This window comes from the organism of the source record quoted next, unplaced genomic scaffold, assembly GCF_019419815.1.
Source record: "Pyrus x bretschneideri cultivar Hongxiangsu unplaced genomic scaffold, Pyrus_bretschneideri_v1 Contig33, whole genome shotgun sequence".
In the NCBI taxonomy this organism is placed as follows: Eukaryota; Viridiplantae; Streptophyta; class Magnoliopsida; order Rosales; family Rosaceae; genus Pyrus; species Pyrus x bretschneideri.
Genome location: NW_025999646.1, coordinates 1,418,397 through 1,438,341, shown reverse-complemented (window position 1 = coordinate 1,438,341; position 19,945 = coordinate 1,418,397). Strand labels below are relative to the sequence as shown.

The 19,945-nt window shown below is 40.1% G+C and overlaps 5 protein-coding genes and 1 pseudogene across 5 annotated transcripts; 3 read left to right on the top strand and 3 right to left on the bottom strand.

Annotated features, from left to right (window-relative positions):
• Nucleotides 1-325: 325 nt before the first annotated feature.
• On the bottom strand, nt 326-2,203 carry LOC103944228 (annotated as a pseudogene).
• A 3,904-nt stretch (nt 2,204-6,107) lies between these two features.
• Nucleotides 6,108-8,662, top strand: LOC125480434. Its single transcript, XM_048591323.1, has 3 exons — nt 6,108-6,404; nt 6,497-6,709; nt 8,201-8,662. Exons 1-3 carry the CDS (start codon nt 6,108-6,110, stop codon nt 8,660-8,662), a joined length of 972 nt encoding a protein of 323 aa, XP_048447280.1.
• A 612-nt stretch (nt 8,663-9,274) lies between these two features.
• On the top strand, nt 9,275-11,457 carry LOC103944108 (nuclear pore complex protein NUP43). The gene is made up of 5 exons (XM_009354515.3): nt 9,275-9,912; nt 10,208-10,277; nt 10,513-10,744; nt 10,892-10,965; nt 11,126-11,457. Exons 1-5 carry the CDS (start codon nt 9,290-9,292, stop codon nt 11,177-11,179), a joined length of 1,053 nt encoding a protein of 350 aa, XP_009352790.2. The 5' UTR covers nt 9,275-9,289; the 3' UTR covers nt 11,180-11,457.
• Nucleotides 11,458-12,112: 655 nt separating this feature from the next.
• On the bottom strand, nt 12,113-13,732 carry LOC103944109 (zingipain-1). Its single transcript, XM_009354517.2, has 2 exons — nt 12,985-13,732; nt 12,113-12,851 (listed from the first exon to the last, which is right to left on the bottom strand). The coding sequence occupies exons 1-2, from the start codon at nt 13,505-13,507 to the stop codon at nt 12,256-12,258; spliced, it is 1,119 nt and encodes a 372-aa protein (XP_009352792.2). The 5' UTR covers nt 13,508-13,732; the 3' UTR covers nt 12,113-12,255.
• A 1,179-nt stretch (nt 13,733-14,911) lies between these two features.
• On the top strand, nt 14,912-17,582 carry LOC125480433 (50S ribosomal protein L34, chloroplastic-like). The gene is made up of 3 exons (XM_048591322.1): nt 14,912-14,935; nt 15,063-15,243; nt 17,141-17,582. Exons 1-3 carry the CDS (start codon nt 14,912-14,914, stop codon nt 17,416-17,418), a joined length of 483 nt encoding a protein of 160 aa, XP_048447279.1. The 3' UTR covers nt 17,419-17,582.
• A 693-nt stretch (nt 17,583-18,275) lies between these two features.
• Nucleotides 18,276-19,682, bottom strand: LOC103944251 (zingipain-1-like). The gene is made up of 2 exons (XM_048590959.1): nt 19,148-19,682; nt 18,276-19,014 (listed from the first exon to the last, which is right to left on the bottom strand). Exons 1-2 carry the CDS (start codon nt 19,668-19,670, stop codon nt 18,419-18,421), a joined length of 1,119 nt encoding a protein of 372 aa, XP_048446916.1. The 5' UTR covers nt 19,671-19,682; the 3' UTR covers nt 18,276-18,418.
• Between the last annotated feature and the right edge of the window lie 263 nt (nt 19,683-19,945).

Here is a 19,945-nt window from a genome sequence, read left to right as displayed (position 1 = left end):
ATTAGCTACTACAAGGAATTTTCTTGGCTATAGGCGAAGCCTGGTAGTTTTGTCTTGTTAGGTGAAGTCGAGATGATCTCTTAACCCCTTGATTATATCCATAGTTTAGATAGTTTGATAAGAAGAATCCATAGCCCGCTGACAAAGATACAATGGCATGTTTCTGCAAATTTTCATATAGCCATTCTCACTTCACCCCACCTCCCATCCCATCTTGAGCAACCAATAGTTGGTGCCATCTTTGTTCACTTCTTACCCGATGGTTGCAAATGTGTGGTTCAGTTCCGTCCCACGATCATTGGAGAAAATCCCACCTTAGGAAACTGAAAGGCTCGTCATGGAGACACAGCCTTCAATAGGTCGTTTTCACTGTGGAAGGCACGTTCCATAACCAGTTATCTGGGAAGCATGCTCGTTTTGTCACATGCGCTGTTTTGCTATATGTATTCAGAGGCATAATCCAGCAAACTGCCGTTGCAGCTGTGGTTATTAATTTAGCCTAAGCAGGGTAGGAAAATTCATTGTTGAATATAAAGGTAAAATAATGTAATTTCATAGATCATACTTTAAGTACAAAATACAGGCATTTTCACAGCCTATGGGTTTGTCTGTAGTACTTATAATCGGATAGGAAGCTTTCGTAGCAAGGCCACAAACACCACCTGGGACATCAACGTTTCTAAGAATCTTCATGTAGCCAATCTCACCCCACATATCGGACCATGAATTCTTGATTAACCAATAGGGGATGCCATCTTCAGTTGTCCCATACCCAATGATGGTAACAGCGAGGCTCATTTCTGTCCCACAATCATCACCGGTGAACACCCCGCTTGAATAATGCTGAAATTCTTCTGATATATTGATGGAAACGGAGACTGGTTGCTTGGACACAGCCTTGAGTAGATCGGTTTCACTGTTGGGAGGTACCTCTGCATAACTAGTTATCCAGGCAGCAGCCTCTTTTGCCTTTGTCATATCACATGTACCGGCACTTCCATCTAAACTCTGGTATGGGTAATTTTCTTCACTGGTGATTCCTCCGTTTTGTTGAATGTATGCAAAGGCATTAACTGCCCGACCACCTTGGCAGCCATTGTTATCTGTATCACAGCAAGTTGTTGCTCAGACAGTGAGATCAATTTGCCAGTTTTGATTTGGGTAATCCCTTCGACTGCTGCCACTGCGGAAAATGCCCAGGAACAAACTGCATGTATTCGAACGAACGGATATGAAGTAATTTCCGTAGGAATGAATGCACGAAGAAAGTAATTAATGTAATACATACATATGTACAAGGAAGCTTAGCCCTATGTTAATATGGTGGTTGGTGCTCTTACCACATTGCCCATGATCTTTTACTGGAGTAACAGCTCCATTCTCCCTCCAGTCAATGCTTGGGGGAACATCCGTTAGGCTTAGGTTTTCGTATGTAAATGATGCATCTGCAGATGAGGTTGATTCAGTGGGCTGCTTGTATCCAGTATAATACATGAGGAATTCGTCATTGGTCATATCCGAAAATCGGTTGATGCATAGGCTGTAAGTCTTGTTCCCTTCACTGTTGAATTTCTCGACAAACTCCACATTGTTTTTGAATATGTGGAAACGCCGTTCCTTCTCCGCGCTGTCCTGGTAAACGCGTCCATGCTTTTTCATCCACCTCTCATGTTTTGCAGCAATGGAAGCTTGGTTCAATGTGCTGGACGTGGCTTCAGATGCCAATGTCCCCAAGGTGATCAGTATGGTAACAATCAAAAGGTTTCTTTCGAAAACCATTGCTCGCAAAGAACCACCGGTGATAAGAGGGCGCTCTGTGTCGACAATGGCCTTGCTTCGAGTAGTGATTGGCAAGCTGGATGTGAAGAAGCAAGCATGATATTACCGGTTTAAATAGAAGACGTTCAGGATGTCCTGGATGTGCACTTTGTTGAAATCGTTAGGATGGGAATTTGGAAGGGAGCCAAATTTCCAGGCACATTCCACAAGTTGATCACTCAGTAATCTTCATCAATCAGTCTAGCCCGAATGCTACACTTGTTTTGTTTTTGCCGAGGAGTTTGTGCACAAAGCAGTTCGAACGACTTAGGATGGTACCCAACTTTCTTTATGGTATCAGAATAGGTTGTCTCATGTGTGAAGTCAAACAGCCACACGTGCTCCACATCATCTCGTTGTGTTAGGCTTGTAAATTCACCACACATGAAGGAGCGTGTTAAGAATGAGTCATACATTGATGGGAGGAGGAACCTTGCATGACCTTATAAGAAGTTGGACTACTCCTTATATTATCAATTGATTTTACGATGGAAACCAATTTCCATGAATGAATCAAGAGTCTGATGACTACAAGTCAATGGTGTGTTTGCTCGAGTCTTTGCCCTTTGGTCTTTAGTTGCCATTAATGGTGCTGATGACTACAAGTCAATGGTGTGTTTGCTCGAGTCTTTGCCCCTTGGCATTTAGTTGCAATTAATGGTGCTGATGACTACAAATTTACTATTTTGCATTAGTGAACTCCATATAATCCACCATCTATCGTAAGAAATCACACATTAAAATTAAAATCTCTATCATTATTTATAGTTTCTGATTCCTTCTTACAATGTTTTCTTCAAGAATGTTGTGGGAAATTGATGAGCAAGAGAAAGAATTGTTTCAGCAAGAGGAAGAAATGTTCAATCTCCAGGTGGACGAAAATGAGATGGACGAGGTACGGATTTCTTGGACGATTATTTTGTTCATAAGAGTGCATTTCTTGATACGTACTTTAGACGTCATTTTAAAATGGAATGACATTTGTTCAACAAAATCATGATTGTTGTTTCCGACCATGATTCTTACTTTGTGCAAAAGAATGATGTTTTTGGTATTATGGGTCTCCTTCCTGAGCAAAAAATTACTGCTACTTTGCGGATGCTTGCATATGGAACATCTGTAGACCAAGTGGATGAGATAGCGAGGATGGAGAAATCAACCATTCTCGAGTCCCTGATGAGGTTTTGTTCTGCAATCGAATCTCTCTACACCATAGAGTACCTATGGAAACCAACTGAGATGGACTTGCAAAGGCTTCTGAAGAAGGGCGAGATGCGAGGTTTTTTTGGGATGATTGGAAGCATCGACTGTATGCACTGAACCTGAAAAAACTATCCAAGTGCATGGCAAGGAGCTTATGGGAACATAAAATAAGCAAAAAATATCATTTTGGAGGCGGTGGCATCATTTGATACATGGATTTGACACGCTTTTTTTGGTGTTTTGAGAGCTCAAAATGACCTCAATGTCCTTACCCAATCCCCAATGTTCAAAGATGTCCTGCAAGGAAAAGCATCAAGAGTCATGTATTGGGTCAATAGACATAGGGGTGGGTTCAAAAAACCGAAAATCGAAAAAAACCGACAACCGAACCGGACCGAGGCCGAAAAAAACCGAACAGCAAAAAAACCGAACCGAACCGAATCTGACCAGTTCGGTTTCGATTTTTTAGGCTCGGAAACCGAACCGAACCGAACCGAACCGATATATATATATATAATTTTTTTGAATATTTATAAATATTTTAGTCATACAATCATAACAAAACAGAACCTGTTGCCAAGTTGGTTTCAATGAAACTTTACAAGCCATGGAGGCATGGGTTCGAACCCTCATGCCTCCCTCAAATTCTCTTTGTTTTTTGCCATTTTTATTTTCTGGGTTTGTAAAAAAACCAAATGAAAAGCCTTAAAGTGTGGTGCTTTTTGGGCAGGTCTACAAGGTCTCCATTGGAGCTGCATGTGGACTTTCATGGCCGTCGGATCATCTCGTGATCCAAGTCCTTGATGATTCAACCGACCCTACAATCAAGGTAAAAAACAATCCTCCCAAATCTCCAATTAAAAAAACCATCCTTTCAATGGGTCCTCTTCCTTTTAGTCCATTAGTTAGAGGCTTAGAGCTCCAAAGATCTCAATGTGTTGGATAAAATGCCACACTGAAAAAACACCAATAATTGAATGTTTTGGAGCAACCCTTTTGATTTCAGACCCAATTTCTGACATGGGGTTGTTCCAATTTACAATGTGCAAGTGGGGTTTCAATAAAATCGGCAAATAAATAAAATCGTGAATCGTGATTGAAAAAAAAAAAAAAAAAAAAAACCGAACCGGGCCGAAACCGAACCGAGAAAACCGAACCGAATACAAACCGAACCGAACACAAACCGATAGAAAACCGAACCGAACCGAACCGAACAGTAATTTCGGTTCGGTTTCCGGTTTTCGCAAAAAACCAAACCGAACCGAACCGAACCCACCCCTAAATAGACATAAGTACCACGGGCCATACTACCTAGTCAACGAACACAACGTAACATCTTCAATAATTTTCCAATTCATACCTGCATCATTAGTCATTTTGTTGGAAACCAATTGGATTGAAACTTTGAAAGAAAGATTGGAATGCGGTTGAAAGTATTTGAGAAAATATGAAAATGCGGTGCAAGGTAGAAGTTAATGAGAAGGTACTTACAGAAAAGTAAAATCATTTTTTTAATTAATTTTTAACATTTTTTTTATTAACTTAATTAATTTCTGCCGTTGGATTAAAAAAAAATTGAAATACAACCCTTTAGATTGTGCCATGTGGCACAACGGTAACAGTTCATAATTTTTAAATGTGAATTCTTTTTTTTTTTGTAATTTTTAAAGGCGAATAACGTGGACCGTTAATCTCAAATCCAACAGTTGATATTGCGGAAGGTTTCAATTTTTTTTTTACTGTTGGAAATCCAGCAGTCCAGAAAAAGTAATCGTTAAAATCCAATGGATGAAACGTGCCACGTGGCCACCAACGATAACTTTTTTGCCCTCTGCACCGCGGGCCCCAGCACCTTAAAAGTTGTCGGGGAGTGCCTTCACGTGCGCGTGTTATGCATGCGCCTGACGCAAAATTAATTAAATCGTGGCTGACATCATCCTGAAGTTAGCATGGCATCACCTGGCCCTTGGGCTGTCGGGCCACTAATTTGAGCGGGGCCTTTCACTCGGGCCCCCTGCCCAATCGCCCGCATGGGCTAGAGCAAGGAACTGGGGCTATTGGGTCATCAAAGTCGCCGATCCATCAGGCTGCAGCTTTCACTGGAGCTACTCTGAGAGAGTTTCAGCGCAGAAAAGAGAGAGAAAGGCTGGTTGACAATTAAGGTTGGGTAAACTTTGTATTTATATGAGGGGTGAAGTACTGTAGAATAGCATTATTAAATGAAAATAAAAATATTTTGACAGCAAAAGGAGAAGAAAACTGAAAAATAAAATAAAATCAGCTCCCAAAGTTGAAAAACATATAACAAGTCTTTGGTGTCAAAATTTTTATAGTTTGACACCAATGAATGGTGTTATAAAGGTTAAAGCTACCAATGATTGGTGTTACAAAAGTTTAAGACACCAAATTTTGACCATGGTGATAGTCCAATTTACAAAGCCACTGATGAAGAAGGGTGTCCTCAAAACGGTGCCCTATAGCACATTTTCTAGTAGTGTTCTCGGTATGTTGGTGGTTCAGTTTGCATGCTTGCCCCATTGAAAGCTTGAGAACTGTTATGTGTGTACAAGAGAAGAGAAGGCTAATTTCCTATCATAGCACCAGGTCTTCAAGTGTCGATTAGATCAAGGCTCTGTATAAACGGTATTAGGGTTCATGTTCTTTTTGCACTGTCATTAATGATAAACGTAATCTAGGATTTGGTTGATTCGATTTCTGGAATGGCTTACATTTACCAGTTTTGATTTGTGTAATCCCTTCCACATCTCCCACTGCAGTACTTACCTCGTTTTTGTACTTACCATCTAAAAGGGATATCATTTTTTTTCTTCACTTTTTTGCAATGCACATATTCGGCTTTTTTAACAAATGATAGCGTTAGTTGATTAAATTGTTAGTATTTAGAGGGAGGGAGATTGGTGGGGGGTTGAAATTGCACTAGAGTGCATAAACATGATTTTTTTTTTTTTTGCCATTGCAATAAAGCGCCATCTACCATGTGTTTATTCTTTAAAGTGATGTAAGTTGTGGACGATAACTAAGCAAACGGAAGGAGATTAAGCAGTTAATTTCGAAAGTTATATAGAATGTATCCATATGTGTTTCTAAAGCTATGCAGTATTATAAGAGAGAAGACGCAATTGCAAGATACCAGATTCATCTGTGTTGAAGAAATGCTTGCAACATTTTTAATCATTGTCGGTCAAAATGCTCAATATCGTTTAACTCGCGAGACATTTGAAAGATCACATTTTGCAACAAGCAAAAATTTTATTGGAGTGCTGAAGGCCTTGAACACAATAGCTCCTGATCTGATGGTCAAACCAGCACCCACAGTCCCAACTAAAATAAGAGAAAGCACAAGGTTTTACCCTTACTTTAAGGTGAATGATATATATGTTATATTGTTCTTGTTCATTTTATTGTTGTCATTGTAAAAATATACACTATATAAATGATCTTATATTTATTGTAGGATTGTGTTGGAGCAATTGATGGCATACATATACCAGCAATGGTAAAAGGACGTGAAGTCAGCAGTTATCGTGATCGTCATGGGAAAATATCACAAAATGTGTTGGCTTCTTGTAACTTTGATTTGGAATTCATATACATTCTTAGTGGATGGGAAGGTTCAGCCCATGATTCCAAAGTGTTGTCTGATGCTTTATCAAGGAGGAATGGACTAGTGTCGCACAGTACATATTTTCATTTCTTAAGCCTCTATTTGTTATACTATTAGATTTTAAGGAAAACTAATAAAAAAAGTTCGAAAAGTTTTAGTTTTAATAAAAAATTATGTTATAAGTTTTGTTTAATGATTAGTACAAGGCCTGTATTAAAGCAGTACAACTAAAAATAACCCAACTATAATAAATTATGATTTGTCGATTTTACCCCTAGCTTGTTTAGGTTGAGTTCCAGATTTTCATTGTTAATGGAGTTCATTATTGTTTTGCAGACCTTCTTTTTCTTTGAAACAAAAATATAGATATTCATGCTATTTAATTTATATTTTGTATTATTTCGTTGAAATGTGATCGTCGTTATTATTCATAATGGATTTGAGGTAATATTTTTCAATTTTTCTTCGTCAGTGGAGTTCATCGTTTATTTCTCCAGAAAATAAATTTGAGATCTGCATGCTATTCAATAACAACGACAGGTCACTGTTTCTGGACTGTAAAAATAAACTGTTTCTGAATTTTAAGTAACATTGTTTCTAGAATCTAAGTCACTGTTTCCAAAGACAGTGTTTTTCCAGAGACAATGTTAGTTTTTTCAGAGACAGTGTTAGTTTTCCAGAGACAATGTTAGGTTTTTCCAGGGACACTGTTAATTTTTCCAAAGACAATGTTAGTTTTTCCAGAAACAGTTACGAATTCAAAATATAACGGGTCGCATTGTTTTCTAAAAAAGTGGCAAAAAAATCATACTATTTCCTAGAAATGTTTAACATTAACAGTGTTATGAAAGTTGAACGCCATGGTTGAAGTCACTTTTCTCTCTCTTTCTCATCTACCTTTTCTATTTTCTTTTTCTTTTCCAGATTTTGTAATTGGGGAAGGTGGTTCTATCACAGGTAGAGATATATTTTTGTTTCTAGTTTTATGGAGAAATGGGTGCAAGGAATTGGAGTTTTTGGTTTTTTCCTGGTCCATGGAAAATGGATTCAGTTTGAGTGTCCTCCTCCTTGATTCAATTGCACAGCTCTTTTCCTATTCGTTTCTTTTTAATTGTACTTTTGGAGATTGGATTCAATAATTTGGGATTTTTTTTTTCTCAAAGTCTGGTTATTTTCCAAATCTGAATCTAATTTGGACAAGGAAATTCAAAAATTGATATATGCACCAAGAATGAAGGAAGAAAAACCCAGAAAACGAAACGCTGATTGTCGCTCTGCTTGGAGTTGACGTGAGCTTTCTCCTTCATGAGAACAAACAAGTTTCAGACCTGCGCCTCCTTGTTGGGGTAATTTTGGAAACTTATTTTTGTTTCTGTTGGGCTCTGTAATTCAGCCCATGTAGAATTGGAGACCTTTGTCTTTATGGTTAATTTTGAGGTTTTTTTTGGTTAAAGAAAACTATAGGTGGTTTTTTATTAAAATAATCTTGGTCTAAGCCCTTTTCATTAAAACTCCCTAGATTTTATTGATATGTTACGTGTTCATCCAGGTAAGTTTTTCTTGGTCGATTGTGGATTTGCAAGTCGTCGTCAGTTTTTAGCTCCATTTCGAGGTGTTCGCTTTCACCTTCAAGATTTTGCTGGTCAAGGTTGTGACCCCGAAAATTCACTTGAGTTGTTTAATCTTCACCATGCTTCCTTGAGAAATGTGGTCAAGAGAATATTTGGTATATTCAAATCACGATTCACAATTTTTAAGTCTGCACCTCCATTTCCATACAAGACACAAGCAAAAGTAGTGTTAGCTTGTGCAGGATTACACAACTTTCTTCGTAAGGAGTGTCGTTCCGATGAATTTCCTGTTGAAGATAAAGAACCTTCATCCCCGTCATTGCTGGCAGAAGATGAAGAACTTTATGAAACCCAAGAGCAGGCACGAGAAAATGCTAATGCATGGAGACTTGATATAGCTTCAAATATGTGGACAGATGCTATGAACAACGGAAGTCAGAGATGAGAAATGACGATGATTTATCTACTTTGATATATTGGAAACTATATTTTCTTCATCAGTTCTTTTCCTATAAAGTTTATAGTCTTTGGTTGTTGGCGAATCTAGACTTCTTGAGTATTGCTTATGGTAATTGATTTTGGCAAACCCAGATGATTTTTTGCTTGGTTCGGATGGATAGAGCTCAAAAGAAAAAGAAAAAAAAAGTGAATAATTTGAGAGGCAAAAGTTTAGCCGAAAAACAATTATTGTCCAATGAATCCATTAGACTCGATAAAAATTCATTAAACTTTATAATAAAATTTATATTAAATCTTTTTACGCGGGGTACAATTCATTGGATTATATGTGAACCAATCGAAATCCAAGAAACTCATAGGAGGTAATAATTACATTAAACTCTCTCAAATTTCTGATTGAATACACCATCATAATATCAAATTATTATTGTACACCCACTTGGGGTGGCTGCTGCAACTCCTTAAACGTTCACTTCTACTTGACAAAAAAAATAAATAAATAAATAAAAAACGTTCACTTCTAAATCTGTCGTACCTGATTTTCCCAAATCTCTCATCCTATCTGAAATTCCTTTCCCTAAACCCTAAAGGGCCTAACCCTAAACATTAAACAATGCCGATCGCAGAGCCTCCGCAGATCCACCGACTCCCACAATCCAAGTACTTAGACTCAGTCCGGTGGCTCCCGCCTCTCTCCGCCTTGGACCGCCTCGCCGTTATTGCAGTTTTCGACTCCGATTCCGACTCTTCCTCCGTAGAGACCCACTCTTTCACTCCGAACCCAGCAACGCTAACCCCGCAATCTCAATGGGTCTCGCCCTCCCGAATTTCCTCCCTCAAAACCTCCCAATCCCACCACAAACCTCTCGTCGCTGCCGCGACATTTTCCGGCTCCCTACACATCTTGTACGGCGATTCAATGGACCCTGCGTATCTCCAATCGGAGCTTTCGGTGCCCGAAAAGGAGTTACACGAGGGACCCATTTCTTGTGTGGATGTTATGGATGGTGGGTCGGAGTGTGTGAGTGTTGGGGAAGATGGGAGGGTCAATTTGGTAAGTTTAGGGGACTCTGAGTTGAGCTATCGGCGAGTTTTCGACAGCAGCGGCTTGGTTTCGTTTACCGCGGCGAAATGGGCATCTCCGAGTGAGTTTGCTACTGGTGGATATGGGTTTAGCCTCCAGTGGTGGGATCAGAGGAAGCGCGGCAGAGCGGTTTCTCAATTTAAGGGTGGCTGGTGAGCATTTTTGGGCTTAAACTTTCATTTATCTTTGTCTCATTTGCTCTATTGATTATGCTAGATTGGATTTGTATGGTGGACATTGAGTTATAATATATTGACATCTATCTTGTTTTAAGAATTTACTCATGTTTAATGATATCTGCAATTAGCTCGGTAAGTCCTTTGTTAAACGTAATGTAGTTATATTTTGAGTTGAGTAAGTAAGGAATTCTTCAGAAAGATTCGGTTTTGTTCTTCTCTGGTGCTGGATGTAGGTTGATTAAGCTTTTGCTTGTTGGAAATGTTGCAGGTCTCAACCGTCAACTCCAGGGATTGTACATTCAATTGATATCCATCCTTCAAGAAAGCACACTTGTTTGGTAATTTTCCATTTGTTTTGTCTTGGATGCCTTTTTGAAATCGATAATGCCTTCTCCTGTCGAATGTTAGGGATATTGCGTGCATTGAGAATGCATCTAATGTGTTAAATGTTGCTTACACAATGATGTGCTGTGTATATATCCATTGCTGGCTTCTATTTTACTTAAGTCTTATGTTGTTACAGACTCAAAAGAATAACCTCATGTTGTCTTTACGATTTTCTCGTACTTACAGGCTGGAGGTTCTTTAGGGACTGTATTTGCGTGGGATCTTAGGTGGCCACAGCAACCAATCCTTCTTTCTGGGGTTGGGGCAGGTGAAGCAACCCATTCACCATGTGAAAGTGAGGTTTGGGAGGTTCAGTACGACCACTATGCAAAGTCTTCGAATGTGGGAAATGTTTCTTCACGTATCTTACCTACTATGATATGTTCAGAAGATGGTATCCTTGCTGTTGTTGAACAAGGTATGGTCCTTTGTGCTAAATTGTTGGATGGCAACCTGTCATGGCTGATAGCTTCTTTATTTTTGAACGAACTGACCATTTGTAAAACAATCTATTCTTGAAACTTGATATGGGACTTATAGTTTCAAATTGCCCGAATCTGTTTAGGTGAGGAACCCATCGAGCTCCTGGCAGAACCTTGTGCAATCAACAGCTTTGACATAGACCGGCAATATCCTTCTGTAAGTAGAATTTTACCAATTTCTCTCTGTTCTCTGTGAATACATAAATTTGGATGGTTTTATGACGTTTTTAATATGTTTAATCTGTTAATAAAAGAAAACGTGCTCGAAGAAGTGTAAAAAGTTACGTTGCTTACCAGTTCCACATTTTGCTGCACAGGATGTTATATGTAGTCTGGAGTGGGAATCTATAGCCATCTTGACGAGGCCATGACATCCACAAATTGACATATTCAGAGTTAAATGTGAATCGAAGCTCGCCAATTTTCTGTAATTGAGAAATGAATCTCTGCGTAAAAAGATGTACGAACCAAGTTACGGATGATGTTTAAAAGCCTGTTTTGTTTTGGTTGCTGAAATTAGTCATCCTCCATGTTCGTAGATCGACTCAGTGCCCCTCCTCCGTACTGTGCCGTTACGTGGAAATGAAAATGAAAGCTTATTAAACATTGTGTCCATTAAAAAGCTAAAGAAACAGGTTATTGTGCATTATTTGTTGGAAGAGTTGTATGGTTCAAATTTCGTATTTGCTTGGAAGCCTTGTCTTTTTGCTTCTTTTGATACAAAGGCACAGGCGAACCCGATGGGGATATATCCTCATGAGTCTACAGCACTCTTCATGTGGTTAGGATATAACGGAAACTCTATATCCCCGGTTGTAGGTAGGAATAGACAAATAATAAAAGATGATTCGCTCCTACACTATTCGAGATGACTAATTTCTCATTAGACTACAGCGATATATCCTTGCAACGAGGATCGCCTAACAGTCGGAGTAAGCGGGAAAGTATTCCTGAAATCAACAAGGTCAAATTTTTAACATGAGTAACGTAATTGCAGCAAGATATTGGGAAGTACTAGTTGGTGCCGTCTTTATTCACTCCTTACGCGATGGTTGCAGATGCGTGGTTCAGTTCTGTCCCACGATCACTGGAGAAAATCCCACCTTAGGAAACTGAAAGGCTCGTCACGAAGACACAGCCTTCAATAGGTCGGTTTCACTGTGGAAGGCACGTTCCATAACAAATTATCTGGGAAGCATGCTCTGTTTTGCTATATGTATTCAAAGGCATAATCCAGCAAACTGCCGTTGCAGCTGTGGTTATTAATTTAGCCTAAGCAGGGTAGGAAAATTCATTGATGAATATAAAGGTAAAATAGTGTAATTTCATAGAACCTACTTTTTGCAAGTACAAAATACAGGCATTTTCACAGCCCATGGGTTTTGTCTGCAGTACTTATAACCTATAGGCAAAGTGGAGAAGCTCACTCCACCCTTTGATTAATACATTACATAGTCGGATAGCAAGGTCTTATAGCGAGGCCACAGACACCACCTGGGGCATCAGCGTTTCTAAGAATCTTCATGTAGCCACTCTCACCCCACTTATCGGACCATGAATTCTTGATTAACCAATAGGGGGTGCCATCTTCAGTTGTCCCATACCCAATGATGGTAACAGCGTGGTTCAATTCTTTCCCACAATCATCACCGGTGAACACCCCGCCTGAATAATGCTGAAAGGCTGGTGAGGCATGGATGGAAACGGAGACTGGTTGCATGGACACAGTCTTGAGTAGATCGGTTTCACTGTTGGGAGGTACCTCTGCATAACTAGTGATCTGGGCAGCAGCCTCATTTTCCTTGTTCATATCACATGTTCCGACACTGCCATCTAAACTCTGGTATGGGTAATTTTCTTCAACGGTGATTCCTCCGTTTCGTTGAATGTATGCAAGGGCATTAACTGCCCGACCACCTTGGCAGCCATTGTTATCTGTATCACAGTTCACAAGTTGTTGCTCAGACAGTGAGGTCAATTTGCCAGTTTTGATTTGGGTAATCCCTTCGACTGCTGCCACTGCGGCAAATGCCCAGCAACAACCTGCATGTATTCGAACAAACGGATATGAATTAATTTCCGTAGGAATGAATGCACGAAGAAAGTAATTAATGCAATACATACATATGTACAAGGAAGCTTAGCCCTATGTTAATATGGAGGTTGGTGCTCTTACCACAGCTCCCTTGAAATTTTACTGGAGTAACTGCTCTCTTCTCCCTCCAGTCAATGCTTTGGGGAACATCAGCCGGGCTTAGGTTTTCGTATGTAAAAGATGCAACTGCGGATGAGGTTGATTCAGTGGGCTGCTTGTATCCAGTATAATGCCTGAGGAATTCATCATAGGTCATATCCGAAAATCGGTTGATGCATAGGCTGTAAGTCATGTTCCCTTCACTGTTGAATTTCTCGACAAACTCCACATTGTTTTTGAATATCTGGAAACGCCTTTCCTTCTCCGCGCTGTCCTGGTAAACGCGTCCATGCTTTTTCATCCACTGCTCATGTTTTGTAGCAATGGAAGCTTGGTACAATGTGCGAGACGTGGCTTCAGATGCCAAGGTCCCCAAGGTGATGAGTATGGTAACAATCAAAAGGTTTCTTTCAAAAGCCATTGCGGTGATGAGAGGGCCGCTCTGTGTCGACAATGGCTTTGCTTCAAGTAGTGATTGGCAAGCTGGATGTGAAGAAGCAAGCATGATAACTGGTTTATATAGAAAACGTTCAACACGTCCTGGATGTGCATTTTACGTCTTACCCGGTGAGTCGAGGGATTTCTTTTTGTCATAGATAGCAACCCTGTCGTGTTTCAAATTGATTGGAATCTGATACAAGTAGTGGATGAGAACTAGCTGCCATTGGAAGCTGAAAGAGGTACCTGTGGTGGGTTCCTAGCTTGAGAAAGTTGAAGATGAAACGAAAGCGAAGCTGAAAGAGCTATCTGTGGTGGATGGAGGCAGATCCTCTGCCTTTCTGTTTGTGTGGTTATGGTTAAGTCACGTCAACATTTTATATTACTATTCATTTTTATCTTATTATTTTTATAAAAAAACAATATAAAATGTTGATGTGGCTTAACTATGACCACACAAAACAGAAGGGCACGGGAAGTGGGAGGGCAGAGAATCTGCCTCCGTGGTGGATTCCTAGGTTGAGAAAGTTGAAGATGAAATGAAAGAAAATGTCTTTGCATGATTAGGAAATGGATTTTCTAAACCTTCATGGTGATTGCTGGACTAGTACCATTAATCTCACACTACAAAAACATGTCTCCAATCACATATTTTGACACGCTCCAACCCGATATCCCTAAATATCAGGGTAAGCATGATGCAAGAAGTAGACTTGGAGAAAACAATTTGAAACCATTAATATGCATTGGAATAACAAAGGTTATGTATTTTAATTACTTAGGAATTTGTTAAGTTATTTTGGGAGTTGTAAGGGTGTCGTAGAAATTTAAAGTCTATTAATTTGTAAACGCTTATAAATATTGTACTAGAAAGCCTTGAATGGCAGACTTGAATGACTTCAAATTGTATTTGGCTTGTGCATTTAAAGAGAGTGATTTCTCCTTCTAAAATCAAGCATTTGGTTTGGTCGTGTGAGAGAATCCACGATTAGCGACGTGAGTGAGCTCTGTTGCCCCGGTTGACAAATCTCAGGTTATCATTCCTCGTCTCTCTGAGACTCCCTTGGCTTTTCCTGCATCAAGTGGTATCAGAGCGGGTGTTCAGATTTTTATCTGAAATCCTAGTGGTAGCACTGCACACATCATCTATGTTCGTCCTCAAAACCAACTCAGTTCCCATGACTTTTATCTAGAGAGTCATACATCACTGGAAAGTTATGGACGTCTAGTTTCCAACGCAACAAACCGTGCATCAAACCGAATTTTGTGTGTGTAGATATCAGCAAAACACCACAGAGCATCAGTGCTGTCACGAAAACAAAATCAGTTCTCTTGCGAGTCAATTTTTTATTTGGTTAAGCATTTCTCGACCTTCATACCATATTGAAAGCCCTTACTGTCTATTTTCTAAATTCTCAAGCAATTCTCAATCCGTTATTTCTACAAAACAATATCTTCAATTTACTAAAGCATGTTGCTGCCTCCAGTAAATGAGGTTAGATGGGTTCTAGAAACGGCTTGTCTTTGATTTTTCAGGTGACGATTTTCTAGATCTCAATCTTCCTCTAAATTTTGATCGTTGTCTAGATTGTTCATGTGAGATTTGTTGTGCATGTAATGAGGTTGAAAAACGTTCTAACATAGAGTTTGGCGCGAAAGGGGAACATACAGAAAGTAGTGATGTAATCGATGACTTTGCCAAATGGGATTCTGCCCTGGTTTATGATCAATACGAAGGCGATGAAGATGTGATTGAAGAGTTCCATGGACAACTATATAATGAAGTAAAAGCTCTTTATATCCGTAGTATTCATGATCCTTTTTAGGAAACATCTGAAAGATTGAGGACAAAAAAAAAAAAAAAAAAAAAAAAGGAAGTCAATTGAAACTCGAGGACGAGTTTTTTTTCGAGAAGAGGAGAATGATGCAAGAATTAGACTTGGAGAAAACAATTTGAAACCATTAATATGCATTAGAATAACAAAGTTTTTTTATTTTAATTACTTATGAATTTGTTAAGTTATTTTGGGAGATGTAAGGGTGTCATAGAAACTTAAAATCTATTAATTTGTAAACGCTTATAAATATTGTATTAGAAAACCTTGAACGATATACATGAATGAATTAAAATTGTATTTGCCTTGTGCATTTGAAGAGAGTGATTTCTCCTTTTAAAATCAAGCGTTTGGCTTGGTCGTATGAGAGAATCCACGATTAACGATGTGAGCGAGCTCCATTGCCCCTGGTTGAGCGAATTCGAGGTTATCATCCCTCATCTCTGTCACATCCCGGCCTGGGCCCCTACCACATCCTGAGCTCGACTCCACCGTAGCACGATATTGTCCGCTTTGGGCCTTGACCACGCCCTCACAGTTTTGTTTCTTACGAGAACTTCCTAGTAGGTCACCCATCCTGAGATTGCTCTCACACAAACTCGCTTAACTTCGGAGTTCCGATGGAATCCGAAGCTAGTGAGCTCCCAAAAGGCCTCATGCTAGGTAGAGATTGGCATGTACATATAAGGCATAGAGGATCCACTCACCTGGGCGATGTGGTATCTTACAATCCACCCCCCTTAGGGGCCCGACATCCTCATCGGCACGATTCCGGCCAGGGATTGGCTCTGATACCAAATTGTCACATCCCGACCCGGGCCCCCACCACATCCCGGGCTTAACTCCACCGTAGCACGATATTGCCCATTTTAGGCCTCGACCATGCCTTCATGGTTTTGTTTCTGGGAACTCACACGAGAACTTCTCAGTGGGTCACCCATCCTAGGATTGCTCTCGCGCGAACTCGCTTAACTTCAAAATTCCGATGGAATCCGAAGCTAGAGATGGGATGTACATATCCACTCCCTTGGGCGATGTGGGATCTTACAATCTCCCTGAGACTCCATTGGCTTTTCCTGCGTCAAAGCACGTGCTAGTCGACACCCAAGGGTGACAAAGCAAATTTAAACATGCATACAATTAAAATATGTAATTAGAAAGAAATATACCAACTCAAAATCGTGTTCAGAGCATACAACTAATCAAGAATAATATAAAAGAATTATTATAAAAAGGTACGAACAGAGGAACGGGTCTTACCCTGAGAAGACTCGAAGATACCTAAGTGGACATGCCCTGACGCCGGGATCTTGTGCCTCGATTCTAACTCTTGAGGGGGCACAAAATCAAAAAAGTGAATGGATCAAAGTTTATAATAATAGTACTAATAATAAGAAAATCATTTTCTTTATGAACATACTAATCCCCTGTTTTGAAAACACATATAATACTACATAATAGGTTTTCTGAAAACTCTAGTATGCCATGAAAACATTCGTAAAACAAGTACATGTAAAATAATGCTCAATAACTGGTGCTAACGCCGCCCAAAGGCAAATCCATATATATCATCGATACTGTACTCACTAGGGGTATCATAGTGGCCCGAAGGCATAACCATTACTAAAGGTGAAGCTGTACGATACTGGGTTACGCTAGTGAAGAAACCATGATCCATCATCCGAAAGTGAAGCTGTACGATTCTGGGTTACACCAGAAAAGAGGATATAACATATATATGTATATGCAGTGGATCCATTACCTGATACTAATACTTCCGCAAAAATGAAACAACCTGGCGCCTTTATTTGGTTTCTACTGAAGAGCTTGCCAAAGGATATTTCTTCAGGCCTTGAATTGGTGAGAACTTGATTTTCAATTTGAAGGTTTATCTTTGGGGTTGGATTTGAGCTCTACTGTTGGGGTTGGAAGAAGAAGAGGCTCTGGCTTGGTTGTGAGGGCCGGAAAGGCTGCCCTGTGTCTAACCAAGAGAAGTAGGTCCAGGAAATCCTTGGCTCGAACTCATGGCTTCCGTAGACGCATGAGAACCACTGGTGGGAGAGCAATGATGAAGCGCCGACGTGCTAAGGGGCGGAAGGTCCTCTGCACGAAGAGCAATCCCAATAGTGGAAAACGGGCCTGATTGCGTCTTTTCATATTCAGTTTATTAGGTAAATGCAATGGCATGTAAGGTAATGATGTCCAATAGCTTATTCTTGTGAACAAAGGCAGAATTTCAAACTTATTTCTCATGATACCTTTTGTATTGTTTCACTTGGAAAGGCTAATTTTTTTTTTTTGTTTGAATCAGAACCCATTTTGCATATCCATTTTGTTGTGTTAGGTTTGTTGCAAGAATTCATTTTTAGTTATCCATATCACTAAATTTATCAATACCAAATGAAATGTATAGATTATCCTGTTTTCAATAATGTTTTATAAGATCCCGAAAGTTTATTGAATGGTATGAATTAGCTACTACAAGAAATTTTGTTGGCTATAGGCGAAGCCTGGTAGTTTTGTCTTGTTAGGTGAAATCGAGATGATCTCTCAACCCCTTGATTATATCTATAGTTTAGATAGTTTGATAAGAAGAATCCATAGCCAGCCGACAAAGATACAATGGCATGTTTCTGCAAATTTCATATAGAGATTCTCACTTCACCCCACCTCCCATCCCATCTTGAGCAACCAATAGTTGGTGCCGTCTTTATTCACTCCTTACCCGACGGTTGCAAATGCATGGTTCAGTTCTGTCCCACGATCATTGGAGAAAATCCCACCTTAGGAAACTGAAAGGCTCGTCATGGAGACACAGCCTTCAATAGGTTGTTTTCACTGTGGAAGGCACGTTCCATAACCAGTTATCTAGGAAGCATGCTCGTTTTGTCACTTGCTCTGTTTTGCTATATGTATTCAAAGGCATAATCCAGCAAACTGCCGTTGCAGCTGTGGTTATTAATTTAGCCTAAGCAGGGTAGGAAAATTCATTGATGAATGTAAAGGTAAAATAGTGTAATTTCATAGAACATACTTTTTGCAAGTACAAAATACAGGCATTTTCACAGCCTATGGGTTTTGTCTGCAGTACTTATAACCTATAGGCAAAGTGGAGAAGCTCACTCCACCCTTTGATTAATACATTACATAGTCGGATAGCAAGGTCTTATAGCGAGGCCACAAACACCACCTGGGGCCTCAGCGTTTCTAAGAATCTTCATGTAGCCACTCTCACCCCACGTATCGGACCATGAATTCTTGATTAACCAATAGGGGGTGCCATCTTCAGCTGTCCCATACCCAATGATGGTAACAGCGTGGTTCAATTCTGTCCCACAATCATCACCGGTGAACACCCCGCTCGAATAATGCTGAAAGGCTGGTGAGGCATGGATGGAAACGGAGACTGGTTGCATGGACACAGTCTTGAGTAGATCGGTTTCACTGTTGGGAGGCACCTCTGCATAACTAGTGATCTGGGCAGCAGCCTCATTTTCCTTGTTCATATCACATGTTCCGACACTGCCATCTAAACTCTGGTATGGGTAATTTTCTTCACCCGTGATTCCTCCGTTTCGTTGAATGTATGCAAGGGCATTAACTGCCCGACCACCTTGGCAGCCATTGTTATCTGTATCACAGTCCACAAGTTGTTGCTCAGACAGTGAGATCAATTTGCCAGTTTTGATTTGGGTAATCCCTTCGACTGCTGCCACTGCGGCAAATGCCCAGCAACAACCTGCATTTATTCGAACAAACGGATATGAATTAATTTCCGTAGGAATGAATGCACGAAGAAAGTAATTAATGCAATACATACATATGTACAAGGAAGCTTAGCCCTATGTTAATATGGAGGTTGGTGCTCTTACCACAGCTCCCTTGAAATTTTACTGGAGTGACTGCTCTCTTCTCCCTCCAGTCAATGCTTTGGGGAACATCAGCCGGGCTTAGGTTTTCGTATGTAAAAGATGCAGCTGCGGATGAGGTTGATTCAGTGGGCTGCTTGTATCCAGTATAATGCCTGAGGAATTCATCATAGGTCATATCCGAAAATCGGTTGATGCGTAGGCTGTAAGTCATGTTCCCTTCACTGTTGAATTTCTCGACAAACTCCACATTGTTTTTGAAAATCTGGAAACGCCTTTCCTTCTCTGCGCTGTCCTGGTAAACGCGTCCATGCTTTTTCATCCACTGCTCATGTTTTGCAGCAATGGAAGCTTGGTACAATGTGCGGGACGTGGCTTCAGATGCCAAGGTCCCCAAGGTGATGAGTATGGTAACAATCAAAAGGTTTCTTTCAAAAGCCATTGCGGTGATGAGAGGGCCGCTCTGTGTCGACAATGGCTTTGTTTCAAGTAGTGATTGGCAAGCTGGATGTGAAGAAGCAAGCATGATATTACCGGTTTATATAGAAGACGTTCGGGTTGTCCTGCATGTGCACTTTGTTGAAGTTGTTAGGATGGGAATTTAGAAGGGAGCCAAATTTCCTGGCACATTCCACAGGTTGATGACTCAAGTCACGGTAAACTTCATCAATCAATCTAGCCCAAATGCTACGCTTGTTTTGTTTTCACCGAGGAGTTTGTGCACAAAGAAGTTCGAACGATCCATTGATGAATCAAGGGTCTGATGACTACAAGTCCTTGGTCTATTGCTGAAGTCTTTGC